Here is a 25595-nt window from a genome sequence, read left to right as displayed (position 1 = left end):
GCGACGCAACTCGCCGGTAATTGGAATGCTGATGACGGGAGTAATGTGTCACAACACACAGTACATCGAACCCTGCTGAAAATGGGGCCGCTCTGAGTGCCCATACTACCCACGGTTCACCGGCAACAGCTCACTGTAGGTGCTGTTGCCAGTTCACCGGCAACAGCGCCTACAGTGAGCACGCGATCATCGAAACTGGACCTTGAGTGTTTGGAAGAAGGTCATCTGGTCCAGTGAATCTTGTTTCCTGTTGCATCATGTTGATGGCCGGGTACGTGTGCGTCGTTTACCTGGGGAAGTGATTGCATCTGGATGCACCGTGGGACGAAAACAAGCCGGTGGCGGCGGTGTCATGCTTTAGGCGATGTTCTGCTGGGATACCCTGGGTCCAGTCATCCATGTGCGGGGAACTCTCTTGTCTACCACCTGCCTAAACATTGGCGGGAGTATATTCCCCCCCCCCAACTATGAGTATTGACTCTTTCATACAGTATTTGGAAAGTGTAATGAATTTATTTCAGGTAATAATTTTGTATTTACTAATTGATTCTAATGCCAAATCAAAGTTAAATTTGAGTGGAAAGCCCTCAACATTTGATAATATCCACGGATCATCTAATATTGACATAACATTGGCAACGCAGGTTATGGACAGGAGGATCTTTTTTTTAGAATGTGGTAACTGATTATACTAACAGTGATCACAGAGCTATTGTATTTTACTTATCGTTGAAAAGTGATATTAATAGTTTTAAGATATTTGATGAATGCAGGAGATTTAATTATAAGAAAATAAATTGGGAGAAATTTAAACGTTCCTTAAATGTTAGTTTTTCTTACCCAGATGCTGAACTTAATAAACTAAATGTTTATTAAGTTCAGGACTAAAGATATTGAATTCTGCACATAATATGCGCATTCCAATGCGCATATTATGTGCAGAATTCAATATCTTTTGCTATAGACTATTCTGCAAAAGAAAAAAGGAAATGCAAAGGCACACTCCATGGTGGTCTAATGAAATGGCTAAATCACGTAAAGAGATTTTTGGTTTGAGGAGATTATATCAAAGGTACAGGGCCAGGGGGTCAAATAAGGCTCGAAGGTATAAAGAGTTACACAAATTAAAGAAAACGAATTATCATAAAGAGATTTTAAGCATAAAATGAAAGCTTGGAAAGATTTGGTATCATCTAAATCTAGTGTTGATAATGATGACCCTTGGGGACTTTTATTTAAGTTAACAAGGAATAAATTAAGTGTTAATAATATCATTTATACTGTTAATACTGGGGATACAGAAACATCTGATTGGTTATCTATAGTTCAAACGATTACTGATGAATTCTTAAAAGTTGATTTTTTTGAGGATGATAATACGGTCCAGAAAAGAATTAGAATAAAAAATAACCAATATTGTGGGCCGAGTAATACTCAGTTATTTAACATTAATGAATTAATATAAATTTCCTCTAAACTTAATGGTAATAAGACTCCTGAGCTGGATATGATTGAAAATTACAGTATAGTGAAAACTATTGAGTATTTCCCTGAGACCGTTTTCAATATGTTCAATAAATGTTTTGTGGCAGGGATCTTTCTTAATTTTTGGAAGATCGCGCTTTTAAAATTGATTTTGAAGCCAGGTAAGGATAGGTCAAATCCAAGAGCTTATAGAATTATTTCTCTTTTAGCAAATCTGGGTAAAGTTTTTGAAAGGCTATTACTATTGAGATTGGAAGAATTGCTTAACATAGCTAATTTGACTTTTCCGTACCAGTATGGTTTCAAACGAAAATGCTCTGCAGAGGATGCTATAATTGATCTCATGGATTATCGTAGGTAAACTAACAGTAAATATGTGTTAGCCTTGTTTGTGGACTTTGAGAGCGCTTTTGATACTGTTTGGTACGAACGCGTCCTCAGGTCATTACGTATCATTGATTGTCCAGATTATATAATACAATTAAAAATTATTTAAATGGTAGACAGTTTGTTGCAAGTTCTCAACATTTAGAATTTAAAAGGTTCATTAATAGAGGATGTCCCCAAGGTTCAGTCTTAGGTCCAGTGATTTGTAACTTAGTCATAAACCAGTGGTTGCAAGATGAATCTCTGGATTGCCACAAAGTGGCAATTGCAGATGATTTGGGTATAAGTGTACAAGGAATATACAACATACCCGATATTCTTCCTGACGAGGTAGAACGTGCATTGAAGAAAATGAAGAATCAGAAAACCCCGGGGGAAGATGAAGTTACTGTAGAGTTGTTAAAATTGGGAGGAAGAGACATAACACAAAAACTGGCAAGGCTCTTCACAAAGTGCATTAGAAAAGGTGTGACGCCTAAGCAGTGGAATAATGCAATCATATTTTTGCTGCATAAGAAAGGAGATAAATTGGAAATTATAGACCAATTAGCTTGTTATCCCACATCTACAAGTTGGTCATTACTAACAGATTAGAAAGAATACTTGATGAGAATCAACCAAAAGAGCAAGCTGGTTTTTAGGATAGGATTCTCAATTATGGATCACCTTCACGTAATATCACAGCTAATGGAGAAAGCAAATGAATATAAAACACCATTATGCCTGGCATTTGTGGATTACGAAAAGGCATTTGACTTCATACAGCATAAGGCAATGTTTTGGGCACTGGAAAGACAAAGCACAGATACACCATATATTATGATTTTGAAGAAAATATATGAGAACGCTATCTCCTTTATTAGACTAGACAAAGACAGTAGCAAATTTAAAATCGAGAAAGGAATTCGACAAGGAGACACAATATCTCCGAAGCTGTTTACTGCTGCTCTTCATGAAGCTTTCAGAAGATTATAGATTAGACTGGTCGCAGAAAGCAGTCAATGTGAACGGAGAGTACCTAAATCATTTACGATTTTCAGATGACATTGTGGTCATACACCACGATCCCAAAGAATTAGAGGAAAATCTTAATCAGTTATGCACAGTTAGTAAGGATTTTGGACTAAAGATGAATATGGCTAAAACAAAAGTAATGATGAACAAGTATGCCACAGAAAGGGAAATAATGATTGAATGAGCAGTAATTGAAAAGGTGGTGTCATATACTTATCTGGGACAAGTCATTAGCTGTAATAATAACATCTACAAGATGATCTGTAATAGAGCCACCGAAAAGGTTCGACAGGCAAAGGCAGTTTATGAGAAATCACTAGCAAACAGAGCAAAGATGGGGGATAAAGAATTCTTCACATATATAAATGCCAAGAAGAGCAGGACAAACCAGATCGGACCTTTACGTAAGGGAAAGGGGACAGTAATAAATACACCAGCTGCCGTTGCAGATAAACTCAACACTTATTTTGCATCGATATTTACAAATGAAAAACCTCTTGTGGCAATGGGAAATTGTGTGAGCGAAGTTGAAAAATATGTAATTAATGATATTGAAATTTCGCAAGATTATTTAATGAAAAAACTTTCTAGCCTACAGGCCAGTAAGGCTCCTGGAGCTGATGGAATATACCCTATAATCTTAAGGGAGGCGGCAAGTGAGTGCATTGAACCATTGAGGCTAATTATGCGAGCATCACAAGACTCTGGGGAGATTCCCTTGGATTGGAAAAGTGTTAATGTATCTCCCATACATAAGGGTGGCTCTAAGAGTGAAGTGGGAAATTATCGACCTGTCAGTCTGACTTCAGTGGGAGGGAAAATCATGGAGGCAATGATCAAGGGTGGAATTCAGGATCATTTGGACAGAATTGAAATTCTCAAGGATACTCTGCATGGTTTTGTAAAGGGAAAATCATGTTTAACAAATCTAGTTCACAATTTTGAAAGGGTCACTCACGAACTGGATTTGGGGAATAATTTATTTCGACATTGTTTATTTAGATTTCAGCAAAGCTTTTGACTCAGTCCCACGTGAGCGATTGCTTTATAAGCTGGAACAGGTTGGTATCACTGGAAAAATCCTTAGATGGATAGCAGGATGGCTTCAGGGCAAGAGGCAGAGGGTTGTGATAAATGGCTGTTCCTCGGATTGGGTTGATGTAAGAAGTGGGGTTCCCAAGGATCAGTATTAAGACCACTGTTGTTTTTGGTTTTCATAAACGACATTGATGAAGGGACAGAGGGCGTGATGTATAAATTTGCAGATGATGTTAAAATTGGTAGAGTAGTTAATGATCACTGTCAAGCTTAGCTTTTTCAGAAAGGCCTAGATAGACTTCAGGAATGGTCAGAAAAATGGCAGCTATGCTTTAATCCAACAAAGGGTAAGGTATTACACCTGGGAAACAGTAATCCCAAAATAACTTATTCACTTGGTGGAGTTCAACTAAACCCAGTACTGGAGGAAAGGGACTTTGGTGTTTACGATACGGTCAGACGTGAAATTCTCTGAGCATTGTAAACAGGTTGCAAGGAAGGCCCATGGTGTCCAATCGATGATCTATCGAACTTTTGCAAGTAGAGATAGGGACGTGGTAATCCCATTATATAAGGGTTTTGTTAGACCACACTTGGAATACTGTGTTCAAGAATAGAGACCGCACCTAAAGAAAGACATCGAGCTTCTTGAAAGGGTGCAAAGACGGGTAAATCGCCTGGTGAGATCGGCAAAAAGGCGTCCTTATGAAGAAAGATTTCGAATATGTGGGTTTCAGAGTTTGGAAACTAGACACCTTAAAGGAGATTTGATTGAGATGTTTAAGGCTCTGAGAGGCATCAGTAAAATGAATGAGGACGAAATTTTCAAGATTATAAATGATGCTAGAACTAGGAGACATAAATTCAAATTACGGGGGGGGGGGGATGTTTAGATTTTACTGCCGGAAGTTTTATTTTAGCGAGTTACAAATTACTGGAATAAGTTGCCTACATGGGTGGTAGTGGCTGACAGTTTGGGGATATTCAAAGGTCATCTGGATAGTACTTTCGGGTGAGGGAAGCGCATAGGATGATAGGTTTAATTTCCTTTTATTTTATTAATTATTATTATTTATTTATTTATTATTTTTTTTACCATTGTTTTATTCGGGTTTTTTTTTTGTTTTTTTTGGCTGGTGCAGCATAAGCCATAGGCTTTCTTGCACCATGCGGCGATTACTAATACTAATACTAATAGTAATACTAATACTAATACTAATAATGGTTAATGGCTGGAAATCAAGAAAAGAATAAATTTTGGATGGATAGCATTCAGGAAATATAGTCACATACTGAAGAGCAATATCCCAGTTTGTCTGAAACGTAAAATAATGAACCAATGTATACTCCCCACCATGACTTATGGAAGTGAAACTTGGGCACTCACCAAAAGAATAGAAGAGAAGCTGAGAGCTACACAGCGAAGAATGGAACGAATTATATTGGGAATCAGACTGTTAGATAAGAAGAGAAACATATGGATTAGGCAGCAAACTCAAGTAAAGGACATTCTTATCAAACCTAAAGAACTAAAATGGTCCTGGGCAGGACACATAGCTCGAAGACATGATGACAGATGGACTAAGAAAATAACAGAATGGTACCCAAGAGGAGCTAGAAGAAAACCTGGAAGACAACGACGGAGATGGACAGATGAAATTCATGAGTTCGTGGGTAGTAAATGGATGGCCAGTGCTCAAAACAGAAGGAACTGGAAAGTTGCTTGAGAGGCCTTCATCCTGCAGTGGATTGAAAATGGCTGATGATGATGATGATGATGCTGATAATGATGATTATACCGTACAATGTTAGTTATTCAAATGGGAGACAGATATTATTGAAGGCTCAGCACAAGGTGTTTATGAAAGCAAGGTCCAGAGGCTGCCCACAGGGCTCAGTGTAAGGCTCTGTGTTCTGGAACCTGGTACTGAACCAATGGTTATGATAAGAACATGAGTTTTGCTACAAAGTTGCATATGCCGATGATCTCGTCTTGTGTATACCTGATAGATCTAGGAAAATTTTAGAAGAAAGAGCTGAGGCAATTTTATCTAGTTTGGGCTAGCCAACATAAACTGAAAGTAACCCCTTCAAAGACAGTAATGATGGGCTAGGGTAGGGTATTTAAAGGAAAACCAGATCCTGGTAGACCACCAAAAATTTTACTACATGGTAAACAGATACCAACAGTATCACAGCTTAAGCATCTCGGAATTATTTTAGATAATAGATTGCTGTTTGTGCCACATCTGGTCTTTATAAGTGAAAAGATTAAGAAATTCACGTCCGCTGTAATACGTATTACTCGAACAGATTGGGGTCCGAAAAGGAGAGTGTTACAGTTATATTATAAGGCGGTATTTCTGCCCATTGTCTCCTATGGATTTATTGTTTGGTATGAGAGGATGGATAATATAAAATTTAGGAAGAAATTACTCTCTATTCAAAGATCAATGTTATTAGCGATTAGTAGTCTATAAAACTATTTCTACGAATGCACTGCAAGTTATTTCAGGGCAGATTCCTTTGGACTTGTATATTATTTATAGATCTTGTTGGTATTTTTAAGAAAGGGGTTAAATTATTCATATATGAATTTATTAAATGAATTCGAAGATCAAACTAAACTTACCAAGACGGATGTTATGAATAAAGTTGCCACGATGTGGCAAGTCAATTGAATTGGTACCTTAAGTCAATTGAATTGGTACCTTAAGGAATCCTACAATTCATCTAATTGTCATAAAAAGAATAGTTGGTTTTATCCAAGTATGCAACTGTCTTACATTTTGACAGGGCATGGGTCATTAAATGACAAACTGTTTAAATTTGGTCTTGTGGTGAGCCCTAATTGTTGTTGTGGTACTGGGGAAACCTGGCATCATATTTTGTATGATTTTAGTACAGTATTTACTCAGATTATAGAAGCCAAGTGTTATTGGTGATACCTGAATTAAGACCAGGTTGTGAAGATGTATATGTAGGTAATAAGTCGAACTATAATTAGAAATCTTATAGCATCCATGCCTTGCCGGGTACGAGCTGTTTTGGCTGCACGTGGAGGACCAACATCATATTAGGTGGGTGGTCATAATGTTTTGGCTCATCGGTGTATATCATTGTGCTAATTCCACAAAAAGACGTTTTCTTAGTGATGTTTTTCAGTATAGGTAATGCTCACGAAACTTATTTGCATTTTTCAGACCATCAGTACACACGTTATGATTTTTTTGTTTAGAGAATTAAATAATTTTCTCTCTTTTATTTCAAACTTCTTTTCTTAATTTTTCCAGTTGATGACATTAATACTAAATCATTGCAAAAGATTCAACCAAGATAGTCTGGCTCCCTGCATTGTAGAAATTTGTAAATGCCCGATTGGGGAACAGCAAATTGTGAGTTTTTAATTTTAATTTACTAGTTTTATTATAAAGTTCTCGTCAGTTTTGGACAGGAATTACGTGACGATGAGTGGACTGATCAGCGAAAGAAATAAGCGGCATCCAGAGCCAGCAGGGTACTCCGGGGAACCTGTCCCTACGAGTTAGGCCACCTGCCCCCCAGTGCAGGTTTCAATGACTATCCCCTTCATAATGCCCAGCTGCTTGTTACCTCTCGAAGCTCCCAAAAGAGATATACAAACAACTTCCACGAACAAACATTAGAGGATTGTTTTGGTAAATAGAACCTCATGTTTTGTGGAAGTTAGTGTATATTGATCACTTCACTTACTGTTATGTCATTCTTGTGAAACTGAATATTAAGTTGAACAAATCGTTCTTGTTTCCAAAGGTGTAAATAGGGTATATGAATTCCTTGTCTTAGGTGCCGATTCGTCATGAGTGCTAAATTGAGTTAAAGAACAACTTTAAACTGAATTTTTAATTCAGTTTTAAAATATTACAAAAAATGCTGTGTTCTGATAAATTACTATTAAAACTACAATTTTATTATAATGATTTTATATTATTATTTTATTTTGTAATATAATTATATACTGCAAGTGAGCTGTTATTATGATGAATTTCGATTTACCCACTGATTGACTAAAACAATCGGGAAGAAAACTTTCTATGAAAAAAACAATATATATATTACACAGGAGTCAATTAGAAGAAGAAGCCTATCTTAGAAGAAGATAACTATAAAAGTCTATCTTGATATAGACATTTCTTGCTATAGAAGAGGGGAAACTTGCTATAGAAGCAAATGGACTCCAAATGAACACTTCAAAATCAGCTCAGAGTACAATAACCAAAGAGAGAAATAGAAATGATATTGAAATCCTAGTAAGCGGAAAACGAGTGCAAAGGGTGACATCACACACGGATCTAGACCTCACCTGAGATGAAGAGATCACTTTCCGACCTCATTTCATTTCAATAGGATGACAAAAGAGAAGCTCGAAGGACGGCGTAATCCATTACTGATATACCAATACTTCTTGAAGTGCCTTAAACCAATACCAGAAATTGGTCCTCTGCTCCGGCCTTCTACATAAATACATGCCTTGGATTAAAATATTGGATATTAAGGTAGAAGAACAGATCCATCCTCTAACAAATCTGGGCACTATTTCTTGGAACCATCAATTTTCGATCTACATCAATGTTTCAGGCTTATTTAGTTCACTGTTCTTTGGAGATCCCTATATTGCCCTCCCATCTCTGATATTGTTCAGCATCTGTATTACCACCAAATACGGAGGATGCGGAAAGGTCAGGAAATGACCACCGCATATCCACGGAACAATATGGCCTTAGTTGCTAATGCTCCCAAAAACCAAATAACAACAGCATCTGTATTACCTAGATTGTGTTATTTCTCTTGTTGGAACTTCTCGCTTATCAATCATGACTGATGTCAGCGCTAAATCCAGTTTATAGTTTTACTGAAAAACTAGAAATCTCTTTGCTGTAATGAAACCAGGCTATCACCTCCTCTATAACCTCTACATTTAGTCTTCCTCTTCAAGATCCCCAATGCTCTTCGTTAAATTGAATTCGAAGGTATCACTTTGAAACGTCTATTTCGGCTTTCCCGGGTCCTTTGCAATAGTGCATGCATTCCCCCAAGAAGCTTATTACAGAATTTAACTATGCTTAGAAGATGTTTTCCGTCTAATATCCTCCAAACTTACAACACCCTGAAGATTGATTCCCACAAGTTCTGTGATGAGAAAGCATACAGATCTGAGAAGATACAGGACATGTACCACCTCGTACAACTATAGAAGTTTCCTGATTATCTCCTTCAGGATGGAATCTCCCATGAATTCTACTTTGCTGAAGAATTAATTTGTTTTAAATTATTATTTGTTTGTATGTATATGTACTATTTGTATATGCATATATTAGGATGTGTATGCGTTTATATGTCTCTACCTCTTGCTTGTGTCACTGTATACATGTGTATGTGCTTTATTTGCTCACATTAGATGTTATTTGTTGTATTATTTTATAGAAAATAATGTTTATATACGCGTAATTTAAGTACGACTTCTATGTTTGCTGTCTAAGTTATAATGGCACCCTCCTAGCTGAAGGCCGTTCAGGGGTGAAGCGTATGCAATAAATTGAATAATAAATAAATAAAATATTAAATCTGATTCTGAACACTTATTCTGCCACTGATCTTGCAGCCTTTCTTCTAGAAAAAACGTGCTCTCTGAGCATCCCCCTCTGGTGGAACCACGAGCTAACACTCCTATGTCGCCAGATTCATCATGTCTGGAAGATTTTCCAGTGTCATCAGAGAAGTTGGCCGTCCTCTGATATCGATCGCCTTAGGGAAACCTACTAGGAAATAAGAGACACTATGTTAAAACTATCAATAGGTGTAAAATCAATCCATGGCAAGAGCTTATAAGCACCTCAGATAATCATAACTCCTGGAGAGATAGAGTTATATATCAACTGAGCCAGAATAAGGTCCATTCACCTGCTGTTTATAGCTGAATGCTAGCACTAATGAAACCACTACTTGGTGTGATACCATTAATTCTATTTACGGTTCCCATATCTAGAGATAATCCAATGACCTTCCTGAGCATTTGCCAAATTCGTACTGATCTCTGTACGTACTCTCCTTGGCTGCTTCTTCTTTGATCTCTTCTCTGATCCCTACTGTGATCTCTTTTTTGATCTCTGCTTTGAGTGATCTCTTCCCTTAAAGTGAAGTTATTCTCACTGTCGCTAAAATGAAAACCTCAGTCTGGTTTATAACTAATTGAAGGAATTTTTATTATGAGGTTTCATACACTTTGTCCTGTCTTACCAAAATTAATAAATTTTTGAATGAAGGCATATTTCCTTCAATTTGGAAGTTCTATTTACTAAAATTAATTGCTAAATTATCAGATGAAACAGCAAAGAAACTCATACTGACCCACTGCCCTCCTGTTCCATTTAGGCAAACTTCTTGATGAATCCAATTGCAATTCTCTCGAGTTGATGGACATATCGTATTTGGAGAAACTAACATAAAGCCAGGTCACCTAGATGCACTGTTAGTATTTGGCAGACAGTAGGTGGCAGCAAATATGTTAGGGATTCTAACACATTTGCATACAGACTATATGGCCTCCCCAACAGGGCCACTTTACTCCTTTACAAGGGTATTTTTTCATTGTCTATCGCATTTTGCATGTTCCCTCCAATTTCCTTTTTTTTTTCAAAAGATGGCGCTGCAACTGCTCAATGTCGCCTGCTACGTGGCGTCCTGATTTTGATAAAGAGGGTTTAGTTTTTAATTAGACTCAAAAAAATTCCTTCATTTTTTTTTTATGAAATTTTTAATTTTTACAATCGATGCACTGCTATTATTTATATTTACAGTTATTATTATTATTTACAGTATTTTCTATTTTAAACAATTAAAAAACATAACGTATTTTGTTTGCTATTATTTACAGTAATATTATAACTGTATATTTTTGTAAATTTTAACCTAGGCCGGTGCCTGGGGCTATAGATCTGATAAAGTGATAATAATTAAGCAATTGCAACAAGCTCAGAGAGCAACCATGCTCCTGATGTCCAGAGCTTGCAAAACCACTTCTACTGCAGCTCTTCAAGGGCTCCTTGGTAAACTTCCAATACAGTACCAGGTGCAATTTAGATATTTAGTTTACCATTTGGAAACAAATTCCTGCGACAATTGGTGGCATCAGTCTTAACTTGGAGAATAGCCAAACCCAAGAAAAGAAAAGGCTTCGGATGCTTTTTGTCAATAAATGGCAATGAAAGATTCCCTCTGGATATTCCCGAGCCTTCATACCACGTTTTTAGTTACCGGTCATGGTAGTTTAAACAGCAAACTCCATAAATTTCGACTGGCAACTTCGCCGTTATGTCATTGTGATGAAGAAGAAACTGTAGATCACATCTTGTATCACTGTTCATCTTACAATGACCTGCGGATGGACTTAGAGGATCATGTTGATGACTTTTCTCACGTCAATAAAACGATGTTGGTTGCTTCTCAAACTGTCTTTGTAAAATTCAATACATTTGCCAATCGTGCTTTCAAAAGAAGAGAGCAATTGCAACAAACTTCTTGATATGCATATGGTGAATTGTTTGTGAAAAATTTCAACCTTGGAATGATACATGGGAAAAAGTTTTTTAATGTTTCTTGGATTATTTTGGAAGGCATCACTTGCATATGTGGCTACTATACTGATCTAGTGAATCTCACGGTGCGCATGAACTTTCGCGACTACGCGTAAGTCATTGCTGCTGCCTCTCATATAGCTGGTCCCTCGTACTTTCACATATGGAAGTCGATTATAGGACTTTTGATGAGTTTTATAAGTTATTGAATTAGTTTTATAAGTTATTGATCCTTCTAGATCGTGTGATACCTTGTAACTGTATGTATATTATATATTTATATTGTTAATTAAAGGTTTTTATAACAATTCTTACTCGGGTTCCTCTGAACTTTCACTCTTTGATAGTCGACTTCCTACTGGAAGTTATGGGAAATTGGCGACCTTTCGAACTTTCGCTTTGGAAGCCGAGGATTTTATGCTATGTGTTATACAGATGATATATTTGCTATGTATTACAATCAATTTTTCTTTATTTGTTTTGGCAAATGCTTTTGACATAACTTAATATTGTTAAATTGATCCTGATACTAGCTCTGGCTGGGCTAATCGTTGGACCACAGTTGTTGGTCTTTTGTGAGGTATTAATTGAATTGATATGATGTTTGTTAGCTAAAACTCTTTATTACCTTTTTACTTCATTTAACTGCTATATGTTAATTACTTACATCTGAAGTTTATTGATGTAACTGAATTGTCTATTTAACTTGTCATTTTTGTAGTCTTATAGTGTTAGTTTGATGTCTTGTTTGTTACTAGCGATTACTATGTAATGGTAAATGCCATATAAGCTGCAATATGCTGCAAATTATGTTTTAAATTATTGCTTTTCTTCAAAGCTTGAAGATATGTCTGGAAACCAACTCCCGATATTATATATACTGTTTCCATATCATGTAAATAGTTGCAACTTTTCATGTTGTAAATAATTGCATCTCTTCAAGGTTTGAAGATATGTTTGGACGATGAGTCCTTCTTTTATTTGATGTAATTATATGCTGTACGTTACTTCATTTCTTCAGAGAGTGTAGAGGTGACAGGGGACAGTCGACTACTTCCACTCTCTTTGTTTTCTGCTGTTTTATATGATGTAAATATACGCTGTAAACAATTTCATTTCTTCAGAATTTGAAGACGTGACAGTAAGAGAACTTCCACTTTCTATACTGCTACTTTTCCTTTTTCATTCTACTAACTTCTATTTCATGATGGGTACCTCTGTGATCCTTCTCTTTTCTACTCTATTTACCCAATCCCATCCATTACCGATACTTTACCTAACTTGTATATGTACCCTTTCTATTTCTTCTCAATTGCACTTACAGAGTCTTGACCTCTGTAAGTGTGGCAAGATGTAATTTGATCCTGGCCGCCTTGCATGGCCGGAATTTGCGTTGGCTTCACCACAAGATGTTTACGAGCGGCTAATGAGGGAAACCCTGGGGTCCGCTAATTTTAACATATGAATATGAATGAAAAATAGATGCACTACTATAGGTGGCATTCTGAGTATTTCTTTTGATTACAAGGATACTGCTTTTAATTAGACTCATTAAGATTTTTTTTCATGTTTAAATCAAATATTTAATTTTCCACTAGTTTTCCCAGTAGATGGTTTATAATTAATTGAAGGAATTGTTATTAAGCGGTTTCATACACTTTGTCGGACTGTCTTACCAGAATTATGTCTCACCGCTAGTCCTAAGAAATGTTTGTGCAAAAAAAGAAACAAACTCCAACTTTACCTAAAAAAAAATCAACTTCTTTTATCTGTAGCTTAAGAAAAGATAAATTTTTGCTCTGGGTAAAAAAAGACAAACTGAATAGCAGCCTTCTGTAGCCCTGCGTTTATTCAGTTTTTTACAAAAAGATTGAAAAAAAAACATACATCTTATGTTTGTTTTTATTCAACTTAAGAAAATATTTAGTTTGTGTTTATCTGGAGTGTAGACCCGAGTTTGTTCAACCTCTCAAGAAAAGATTAATTTTGTAGTTATATTTCCTTATTTAATTCAGCTGTTGATTATTACGTGAAATGTGATGTGTTAAAACAAGACAAACTCCAAATGAAATTCCAACTTGTAATGAATATTTTTAAGTTGCAGCGGTTGTATTGAAAACCCATCCTTTGTCTGGCGGTCACCTTTTAAAAAGGTTCTTAACGGAGTTATATTTCCAGTTTCCTCCCTTTAAAAAAGTTCAGTTGATGAAAAGCGAAAACATAATTTTGCTGGTCTCTCTGAACGTTTCTTGATATTCATTTTAAAGTTTGACCAGGAGACAGAACGAAAGAGAAGCAGAGCGAGAAAAAAGAAAGAGAGTGAAAGAATGCATAAAAAGAAAGAAGAGCATTATCCCAATGAAATTCGTAAAATGGTTCAAAGAGAAACACTCGTCATAATTATAATGGTTAGACTAAAAGACGATAACTTGCCATCCGGAGTACTGGAGAAGTGCTATCCCGCTGAGCAAGCTAAAAACGGGAATGAAGTGATGTTGTAACATCACTTCACATGTTGTTTTTATAGGCGTGAATAATTTGCATAATGTGCAGCTCTGTAAGGCAGTAGATCTATTTCTATTGGACTCGGAATTTGCATGCCAGGATGCGTATTATATCAAATATTCGCCTTCGGTGACACTCTTCACAATAAAATATCCATGAAAAACATTTTTCTGTTAATTTTGTCGAGCATAGTTGGCTTAATAAAAAGCTAAAATTCGTTTAATAGCATTACCATATAAGTAAATTATTTATTTTTATATTTTTTGACATTTAATAATCCTGATATGTAACTTATAGTGGCTTAAACACGTTTTTCTAGTGGTATGTGTCTTCTAGTACACTACTCGACAAAATTAGCATCTGGTGACAACGAGGAATGCGGTGCCATCCCTCCAACATTAGAAAAAGCGACACTTACGGTGGAGGTTGTGTTCTCGTGTAAGAATAATGATCAACGGCCGCACCCCTCTTCATGTTTTTGATAGGGATACCGTAACTTTCCGCCGAAGGTAACAAGAACAGATCCTTGAATCCATTGTGCGACGTTTTAGGGGAGAACACTACTGCAGATATAGCTCAAGTGATGGAGGAATATCTTGAAACTGAACATATACAACGACTTCCGTGGCCAGCACGATCACAGACTTAAATCCGATCGAGCATGTGTGAGATGCCCTTAGGCGTCGCATTGCACCTCACAACCAATTCCTTGTAAGCTAACGTCTGTGCTGGTGGAAGAATGGCATTTGTTGCCACAGAATTTTATAGACAACCTTATATTGATCACGTTTCGTCGCTGTCAGGCATGGTTCACCGCCTGTTTAGCCGTTGGAGGGGATCATACACCATACTGACATCATGTGACGCTATTTTGAGCACCTTGTATCGACTCCTGTAATGTGACCTTCATTGATAATTCTTATACAACTCCTATAAATTTCCTTTATACTTGTCCAAAGTGTCTCTGTCTCCATATTTCATAGTTATTCTATGGAGTACCACCATACCAAATTTTGTCCAGCTTCATGAGTTACACCACCTTTTGTACGCGTTCTGTTAATTTTGACGAGCAGTATAATGTATGCACCTATTTCATTATTTCTGACCGTGCAGAAAGCAATAACAGGTGGGATACAAATGTTCCGAAGGAGGGCATAAATGTAATTTTGGCCATGCCACTAATCTGCGTCATTTTAACGACTCCCTGGACTCAGCAGTTTCAAAACAAATTTCTTATGTTAACTAGGGCAGATCATGCTGAAAAACGTCCCCCCCCCATAAGTCATGCAGAGTCATTCAAGTCTAAAGTTAATCCATAAGGCTTCCATCCCTCTGGTCAGAACTGCAGACATAATAAAAATTTATCCCTTCTCGCAGCCATTTTACATTGAGGCCTTTTTCCATCAATTCATTTTCTCAAAAGCTCAATGTTGACTGAAGGTTAGGTGTGTGTGTTAAGCTCAAAACAAAAGAGGCTAAGAGTCATCATTATATTTTCTGTAATTTTTTGGTCATAATTCTCTAACTCTTCGATCATAATTCTGTAATTCTTCGGTCATAAATCTCTTATTCTGCGATCGTCATTCTCAGTAATCCATCGGTCAGTTTACTGTTTGCTGTACTAGAAACTTAAATTTCCAAGAAATAAAACTTATGCAACTCTTGCATGAGACCGACTAACTCAGCCACATTGCGAAAACCAGCCCACTAAAATTCTGCGCATTATTCACAGGATTCAACTCAGGCTTTTTCCACAGTCCTTCCATGGGATGTGGAAGGATGGTGATTATAACTACCATGGTACCCTCGAGGGCTTCTCGTCTAACTATGTACCGATTTGTAATGTCCTCCAGCGAATGGTGGTACAGAGATTGTCCAGTAGGCTGAGAACAACCAAGTAACAACCAATTTCGTTGTAGCGTTAACGTTCTGTACCACGATTTTGAAAGAGCAACGAATTAACATCAAATTTGGCTTTAAACTGAGAAAACTGCAAGAGAAACGTATTAAATGTTAAAAACTGTTTATAGTGATTAAGTCCTACTAGTGTGTTTGAATGGTACAAGCAGTTCAAAGACGGGCGTGAGGATATTAGCAATGACCCAAAAAGTCGGCATCCGTCAACCTTTCAAAATGAGAATAGAGTTGCAAAACTCGGGGAAATTGCGCCAAGAGATAAACAAAATGGCTGATGAGCTGAATATGAATAAGGAAACGATTCGTCAAATTCTGCATAAATATTTAGGGAATGGAAGCTCTGTACAAAATGCGCCGCACAGCCTCGCGGATGAGCAGGAGCAACGAAAGTGTCATCATGCAAAGATGTCACCCAGACTTGTCAAGCCATTCCTAATTTCCTCGACTATGTTGTCACTGGGGAAGAGTTTTGGGTGTTCCAATACGACCCAGAGATGAAGCATCAGAGAAGGAAGTGGACTTCAAAATCATCACGAAGGCCCAAAAAGTTTCGCTTACAGAAGTCCAAGAAGCTGATTGTATTTTTCAAAAAACAGTCTAACATGGCAGCACTCCATTTGCTTTTGTATTTTTGTTCCATCGCTGCGATGTCTTGGTGGAATCGCTCACCATGTTCGTCGCTGACGGCACCACACTTTGGCTGGAAGAAATCCAGGTGTGAGCGCAAGAAATGCATCTTCAATGACATGTCGTACCCCAGTGTTTTGGAAATAATGAGATCTTCCACAAGCTGCCTGTAGTTGTCGGCTTTAACATTTCCTAGAAAATCTTTCCACGCTGATTTCTCACTATCACTAAGGGCAAATTTGAACTGTTCGTCTTTGAAAAGTTGCGATTACAAGGGGCATGGCGATTACCTTTAAATCACCACATATTTTCCGCTCATGCTTCTGATAGTGTGAATGCAGAACCGTTCGCTTCCAAAGACTTCGTCAAAATTTTCATGAGCCCCAGTTTGATGTGGAGTGGTGGAAGCACAATTTTTTATTTGGATCTACCAGAGGTTCAAATGCTACATTATTCTTTCCAGGTTTTAATGATTTTCGTTAAGACCAACTCCTCTTCTCATAGTGCAAATCCTTGGCACGACGCAAGCGATATTGAATGCAGCATATTTCCATTGTGTAATAATACAGCCTTAAGGTTAACCTTAGAAGCGTCTATAAATAGTCACCATTCTTCGGGAACGTGCCTCATGTTCATTGCTGCCATTAGACCAGTGAATAGTCAGACATTTCGGAAGTGTGTGAGCTCGAAATAAAGACTATTTATCATATCTTTATTTCGAGTACGAAATGTTGTCACTTTCACAGAATGATCTAGATTATTCTAGAAGGCCCCACTGTTGTAGCCTCGCTGCCAAAAGCTCTTCCTTATTCTTCGGCAGTTCGAGATCCCTAATGAGGTCATTAAGCGCACTTTCTTTGATCTTATGTGGTGCAGAAGGATAAAGGTTTGGACAAAATGTTGGATCACTTGATGTAGATGGCTTCTGTACTTCTTCGTGTATATCAAGTAGATGTTCATCAGTGTTTTCATCTTTATCAGAGTGTACAGAAAAACGGTCGAGTGGTCCAAGAATAGATAGTAATTCACCGTGAGGCACGGGACCAATTGCAGATGGTATATTTAGATACGTCACTGTCCACTTTTTCTTCATTATTATTCCTTTTCTAATAGGAGGCACCATACAGAAGTAACAGTCTGTGACATGATTTGTTGGCTCCCTCCATATCCTGGACACTGAAAGGCATAAAACATCCCTTTGGATCCTTCCACGCGTTCAGTTTTGATGAATAGTAGTGCAGAATAAGTGTGGAGCTCAGTTCTTGTCCTATTGATTGGGTATTATCGTTTTTGTAACATTTTACGTGTTGACCAGTGTATAATTGAAAGAACTATTGAAGTACATTTCTAGAATGAGGCTACAATTTCGAGAGATAGGCAGCTGATTCTTGTTGCATGTCAATGCCCTCACCCGTTCCGTACTTATTGTGATGACATTTCTGACGAAACATAGTATCGTGAAGAGAAAGTCCACCTTACTCCCCTGCACTAGCATCAGCTGACTTCTTCCTCTTTTTCAAGGTGAAATTTTCCCTCAAAGGAAAGAGATTTCAGAATGTTGAGGACTTTGAGAAAAACATATCCGCTGAACTGAATATCATGACGCTTTCGCTGACTCTTTTCAGAAACTTTTAGAACGCTGTAATAAGTGAAGTGTATTCAATCAGGTGATTACTTTGAATAAAATTAAAACCATTTTTCAGCTCCTTCACTTTGGGTTCTTTTCATTACACCAGTCTGGGTATTTTATTGTTGCCTCGTATGTATAAAATACCAGCGCCTTCTGTTGGTATTTAACGGTAAAATACCGTTAGCAGTTTAGCATGGACATTATTAAATCTGCGCGTGAGAATTGGAAAACTAGCTGAACGTTTGAATTTTTTTTTTTTTTTTTCGTTAGGAAACAATTATTTTTACTATATTTGCCGAATTCATTCACAATTTATGTGTTGATGAAACAGGTAGTTTTTTTTTTATTACTAGGATAGTGAACTTGCTAAGTCGATATAGCAAGTTGGGCTTTTTTTGGCATTCAAAAGAAGAGAGAGAGAGATGCAAATAAACTAAATGTGCGATAAATATTGATGTTTGTATTGAACTGCGTTGTACTTTACAAAAATAAAATTAAATTAAAAGTTGTATTGTGTGTGTTTGAGAAAGAGCGAGACAGAGCGATATGACGAGCATTGTAATGATAATTCTTAATTTATTTTATTTTTTAAATTATTTTTTATTTATTTATTTTTATTTTTTTCTTTATTTTATTTATTTATTTTTATTTTATTTTTTTTTTTGCTAGTTCTTCAATGATGTTTTGGATACTCTGGACATTTTCTTGGTAAGGTTTTTTTTAGAAATTACTTATAACTTGCTACCTTGAAACAATGCATTAATTCTGTTAACATAATGGAATGGCACAGCACCAAATGATATTTATTTTGATGAATTTAAGAACTTTAACTGAATTTATAATTTGTGCATCGCCTATTGTGCATACTCATGTCCAAATCGACTAAGAAGCCCCAGATAAACGTATAGTATTTATCTGGTATAAATACTATACGCTTATCACGCAACTTGTGATCATACAACTGCACATAATCTATCCGCACAATCCAAGATAGATAGATCTTGGATTGCGAAGATCGTTTATACGTTTATCGGAAGAAATTGAACAACTTACGGAATCCATTAAATGGATTTATTTATTTCGGGATTCTGTGATAAACAATTAACTAAAAATAATAAAAAATTATTTTTATTATTATTATTTTACTTCTTTGTTTTATTTCAGAAAAATTGCACCGCTGAAGAAACTGAGTGTTTTGAGGGTATCAGGGTAAGTTAATAAGGTTGTTTATGAACAGAAGCTGGTCATTTTCATATTCATTTCCGTTTAGTAATTTTCATATTTTCCAAAATACTTAATTAAGATAAATTTTAGTTCAAAACCTAAGTTTATTTCTTTATTAAAACAACACAAGTGCAAGTATAAATAATGATTACACTCAGTTGCCAGAAAAATGTTAATCTTTTTTTATTCAAAGGATAGGGACTTCTTTCTTTCGTTGCACTGCATGCATTGTAATAAATAATCTGTTGGATAATTAGTTGCTGTAATAAATTTACATTCCGAGAAGAGACGACAATTTTCATGATGCGACTCAAAACAGAACTGATATCGTAGAAGGGTTGTTCAACCGATAATGGGAAGGTTGAACAACCCTTCTGTTTTATAACTCCAGCTTAAGACTCAAGTGTATTGCTTATTATTCACTTTAGTTTATTTTCATAGAGAAGTGATACCGAAAGGTGAGGTTCTTATCCCAAAGTTATACTCAGATCATTATGCATATATATTGCGCATTTGTGTGATATAGTAGACGAAAACACAGATGTCATTAGCCAGACGAGGATATGAGAGAGAGACCTGAAGAAATTATTTCATCTTGTAATGAAATATGTAGTAAATACAACTTATGAGAAAGCTTTACCAAAATGCAAATTAAATGTAGACTATTCCATGTCTAAAACTCAATAACATGATTTAATGATTCTGAAGCACCATATGATTAGTGAGCTATTGGTGCCACAAATCAGCTGTATCCTTTCAATCCTTTCAAAGTGCATTAAGCTAAGATGTCACTAGATCACAGCTGTCCAACTTCTACCAACCCAGTCTTTCCCAGGAGTATTTAATCTATTGTGACTATGGGCCAAAAGAGATAAAATAGCGAAAACATCATGAACAGTTCGATAACTTTCAGGCGGCGTTGCGAGAATTGGCCTGCGAGAACCGGCCAACAGGTTTCGAGCCTCTGAAACATTACCTTACGACTAGTTTCGTATTTTTCTAAATATAATTTAATTTATCTTATCAACATTTATATTTACAGTTCAGTTTCTTTTTCCATTTAATAATTAAACACGAGAATCCAACGATTATTACATAACATTAATAATATTCTTATTATATGGTTTTAACAGCATTGTGAATTACTGATAAAGATACGTAAAATTTCGTAAGAATGCAATACAGTAAAATACAACGAACTACTGGGAAAGGGTCGGGTGCACGAATCATTTCGTTGTACTGCAGTTCGTCGCTGAAAACTATTTCTAAAGAATTATTATTTATTGAAATCATACTTAAATATCGACTTTGAAATCAATAAAATGACGAAATACGTGCATTCGAAAAATAAAAAGATTCTTTTTGGAGTGTCGTTTTGAAAGCATGTTTATTTATAAGAAATACCTCACAATCAGAGAAATACGGTAGACTAGATTCAGCTTATTGTTACGTTTCACATATTAATATTCGATTTCATTTTGTTTTTAATGTTCAACTAGGGCGCTTTGCTCGCCCACCCCCGCGTACGCATTTCTGAGTAAAATGTAGAGGTATACGGAGTAAGTAAAATCTTTTCTATGTAAAACGCACTGATTGATATCTAATCAGGATATGACCTATGTAATTATTTACCTGTGCCTTTGTAGTGCGTGGTATTCTCAAGGTCGAATAAATATCAATATGTAAGTATTTACCTGCGTTTACATAGGTCACTTAGGAAAAGGCCTTTTGCTTCGGGTTCCATAATGCATGAGGAATATTGTTGCATCCGAAAGAGCAGGACTAAAATATTTAACTGAAATATTTACAAACTATACAAATATTTAAAATATTTACAAAATACTAAACTATTTACAAATATACAATATTCATTAATATACAAGAAACGTTACAATTGGGAAATCAAATGTTAGGGATTGAAGCACGTGCAATAGGTTGGTGAACGCTATGGAGGCAGTTGTCAATAATTAATTTCATTTGTAGTGATGTAATTGCCTCGACCTCTTCTCCCATTGGCTCAGATAAATATCACTAGGAGGAAAACTTTTTTTAATGTATAGAAAGAAATGTTTTAAACGAATTTTGACGTTTAATTGTTCACAAAAAATAGTTACACCCCTTACAAAAACGTAAAGGGCATTGTAATGAATCTTTGCCGCATCCTTTAAAACTTTACTTTTTATTTCTTCAAGGGAATGCTGCCATAGCTTTACAATATGATCTTTCCGGTGTCATTTAAGATTTTCCAGTACAGATTTTCTTTAGTTGTAAACCAATACATTTTAGGCACGGGCGTACTACGATAATTATTCGTTGTACTAAATTTTTGGTCAAAACCATTAAAAGCAACACTTACAAAGCGCTAGTAATAAGGAAAATTTATGAGGAACCAGAAATATTTTTGTCAAAAAGATATTTGTTGTAACGGGACATTCTTGCACTACAATATTTCTACTGACTTTCCAAGCATGGATTTCAATAAAATTTAATGCACCAAAATGCATGGGGAATAGCAACCCGCTTATACACTTGAGAGAATCTTTTATTGCACCACCTTCAATTGTAACAGTTACAAGATTGAATAGTGTTGCAATTTCCCTTCATGGCCAAAAGGACAGTGGTTAACACAGAGATGATAACAACCAGATATGTTACAGAAATTTTTGACTTCACAGTTCGTGGGAGAGAACATCATGAGCAGAAGCAGTTGATGCCTATACTGCTGGCTCCTTCCCCGGTATTCTCAATAATTAACCGAAGCATTAAAGTGGTGAATGCAGAGAATGTTGGCTTGGATGCGATGAAGAGAAGGCTTTTCGTTTTGCAGACTGTCCGGACCTTCATTGACTATTCCTTATTGGCGGGAACCTGACTTGATGGTTTCGACGATGCCCTCTGTGTACGTTGAGTGATTGAAGGGCATGGAATGTGTAGGGCCCAGAATCACGTTTCTATAGGGTCGCTCAACAGCAAATTTCTTTAAGTTCGCATCGATGTCCTGGATTCGGCCGAGTAAGGTAGGGTAGGAAGAGATCTGATAAGTTGAGGCGTGAGTGAGGAGGGAAAATTGTTGGAGTGGCACTGAGCTGGGCAGATGGAATCCTCCCGCTACAAAGATCCCAGAATGAAGGAGATGTGATGAGACTGGTCAGCATCTTTATTGTGATTACCAGGCTTCTTTCTTCAATGAGAGAAAGCAGCCTGGGAATTCCCAGGGCCAGGGCTATTTCAGTCGTATGGGCTTGGGGTGGTATCCTGTGTTTGTAGGTTACCTAAGTTAGGAGCCAGTACTCCGCTGCCCAGATGAGTTTTGTGTTCGTGGGTGATGCCGACGCCCAGATTTTTGCTGCATAAAGTAGCCAAGGGTATATGATAGTTCTGACATATTTTGTTGCTGTGACTTTGTCTGAGACGTAATGCAGGTGCAGTCTCTCTCTCTCTCTCTCTCTCTCTCTCTCTCTCTCTCTCTCTCTCTCTCTCGATATTTGTTTAGTATAGGTCTGCTTAGTATAGGTGGGGTTAAATTAAAAAAAAAGTAGAAGAAGAAAGGGATCTGGGAGATATGATATGGGTAGATGTGGAATTTTCTCGGCAGTGTAACCAGGCGGCTAGGAAAGCCCGCGGTGTCCTATCGATGATTTATTGAACAATATTCTGTAGAGATAGGGAAATCATAATCCAAATGTATAAGGAAATTTTAAGACCATATTTGAAATACAGTGTCCAAGTGTGGTGATGTCATCTGAAAAAAAGACATTGAGCATTCTTAAAAGGATCCAAAGACGGGCAACTCGTAAAATCGGCAAAAGGGCGACAGTACGAAGAAAGACTGATTATTTGGGCTACAGAACTTGGCAACCAGGCATCTTAGAGGGGACCTGATTGAGGTTTATAAGGTAAACCTCAATATAAAGAATTCCAAAACTAGGGGCCATAAATCCAAATTACGGGGGAAGCGATTTACACTAGACTGTAGAAAGTTTTCTTATACCCAGCGAGTTGTTGATTACTGGAGTGTTTGAAACATGAAATACTCCTGGATTACAATGCAAGGCCGCATATAAAGAGCCAGCCGAATCACAAGTGACAGACCATAATGCAAGAGACAGTTCATAATACCGTCAAAAAACAAAATAATAAATAAATAAATAATAATGATACAATCATTATATTCAAACATATAATGTGCTGCATACATTCTATTTCCTTACAAATGTTTGCCACTCAGAGTTTTTCTTATAGTCCATTTTGGTTTCCTTCTTAAGGAACCAGCAGTAATGCTCTCTCAAGGCAGCATCCCTGCGAATATATTACAGCTTTTCCATCATGGATACGACCTGATGAATGCGTTCCTTTTGTTCTTCACTTAGTTCTCCACAATTTGGAGGGAAAAAACTGAGATGGGAAAAAAGAAAATGAATCTTCAATTATATCCGCAACTTTACAACATTGTCTTGACAACATTGCAGTAAAGTGACACCAAAGATTCATAATTATTATCTTCTTTCTTTCTTCCAAGAAATCCATATATAATAGATTTAAATTGCCAAGCCGCTGGTTCAGTATCTCACATTTGTTTCACATACATCATCTTTGAGGATTTTATTTATTTGAAGCCAAATGAAATTGCTTCTTTCAGTTTTGCATCTGTTAAACCGGATAACACTTTCCTTAGGGAGCAGAATTTATTTCCATATTTGGATAAAGACGGAAGTAGATTCTCCTATCTAAGTTTTAACAAAATGCTTCATTGATCCAGGCTTTATATGCAAAGGTCAAAGAAGAACCTTTTTTGATTCAACCAATGGAACATATTTTATACTACTTCTCCTTGGTAAAAATGTTTCCCTCTTTTCTCACTACTGCGCAATAAATTTCTATTGCACGATGTCCCACAAATATAGAAACAACAGTATATTCTGAAACCTCTCTGTAAACCAGTAACTAATCCAATTACCTTGATATCAACACATATTATTGCAAACAAAGGCATGGTACTTTATTGTACCGGGGACCTTGGACATACTTTCCTATGTTCCTTGAAGGGAGGAACTGATGCGAATTGCACAATAGGATTTTCTTCTTCTGATTTTTGTAAACCGTCTACACACATAGCAAAAATTGTCAGGATGATTAAGACACTTTCTTTTTTGCTTCTACTTAAACATTTTAACAATACAATGCTAAGAAAAACAGAGAAAAAACAAAACAAAACAATCTGCCAGTTTTTAGTTATTATGCAAATAAACTGCACACTTACAATATAACTGTTTTCCTTTAGGGGTGAGGTGGGGGCAGGCAGACAATGTTGAATATGTTAACCCTTCCCAACGTTACTTCCATCTATTTACATATGTAAACATTATTAATTGCATTAAATAATAGAATAGAACTGATCAGTGTCATAACTATTTTTCTAAATTGTAGTACGATATACGTATTACTGGTAAACACAAAAACCTGATGTATATTTCGTGCAGCAAAAGCCTCAGGCTTCCTTGCACCATACGGCTAATAATAATAATAATAATAAAATGTTTTTTTAACGATGCGCAAGTTGAAAATAATACTGTATAGTCATTGGTTACTATAGCAACTGGAGCGTTTTTACGCAGCAAGTTTCCATAATTGGATAAAGTAATGAATGTTTCTAGCGTTAATGTTGAAAAATAAATGATATGTAAAATTTATAATGCTTGGTATAGATTTTAAAAAGTTTTAATGAGAAACGCATGTTTCTCGTTAAAAGTGGATGCATTAATGTTTCTCATTATTGCAGATAACTGCAATGCCAATTATAATGAAGTGCACAGACGCAGATTGGGATGATTTATGCGATGATGATCCCTAACCCCAGCTGAAGGATCGTGATTGAAACCTGAAAAAGTGTTCAACAAGAAACTCAGTGTTAATCTGATGTATATTAATCGCTGACTGTTGTAATTCAATTAAAACTTTTGGAATAGCCTTGTTTTCAGCCTCAATACTCCATTAAATTATGGTAAAAGGTTTTATATTCAGAACCTCATATTTTATTTATACCATTACAATATCATACAGTAATTATTCGGATACATAATACCATCAGAGCATGTTCATATAATGTCGACTTCCGAATTTGTCACACTGCGAACTTCTTACGGAGTGTGCCATTA

The 25595-nt window shown here is 36.4% G+C and overlaps 1 protein-coding gene across 1 annotated transcript in view; it reads left to right on the top strand.

Annotated features, from left to right (window-relative positions):
* LOC150076203 (uncharacterized) overlaps window positions 1-25346 on the top strand; it is a 35065-nt gene extending 9719 nt beyond the window's left edge. Inside the window, exons 3-6 of the mRNA XM_090387867.1 lie at window positions 7218-7319; window positions 18886-18924; window positions 19381-19425; window positions 25220-25346. Coding sequence (XP_090243993.1) covers window positions 7218-7319; window positions 18886-18924; window positions 19381-19425; window positions 25220-25291 — 258 coding nt within the window. The 3' untranslated portion in view covers window positions 25292-25346. The remainder of the gene's footprint in view (window positions 1-7217; window positions 7320-18885; window positions 18925-19380; window positions 19426-25219) is intronic.
* The last annotated feature ends 249 nt before the right edge of the window (window positions 25347-25595 follow it).

Source organism: Mastigoproctus giganteus, chromosome 13 (genome assembly GCF_048544385.1).
Source record: "Mastigoproctus giganteus isolate SK-2022 chromosome 13, ASM4854438v1, whole genome shotgun sequence".
Lineage (NCBI taxonomy): Eukaryota > Metazoa > Arthropoda > Arachnida > Uropygi > Thelyphonidae > Mastigoproctus > Mastigoproctus giganteus.
Note: the sequence above shows the minus strand (reverse complement) of the source record. Positions and strands in the feature narration are given on the sequence as shown.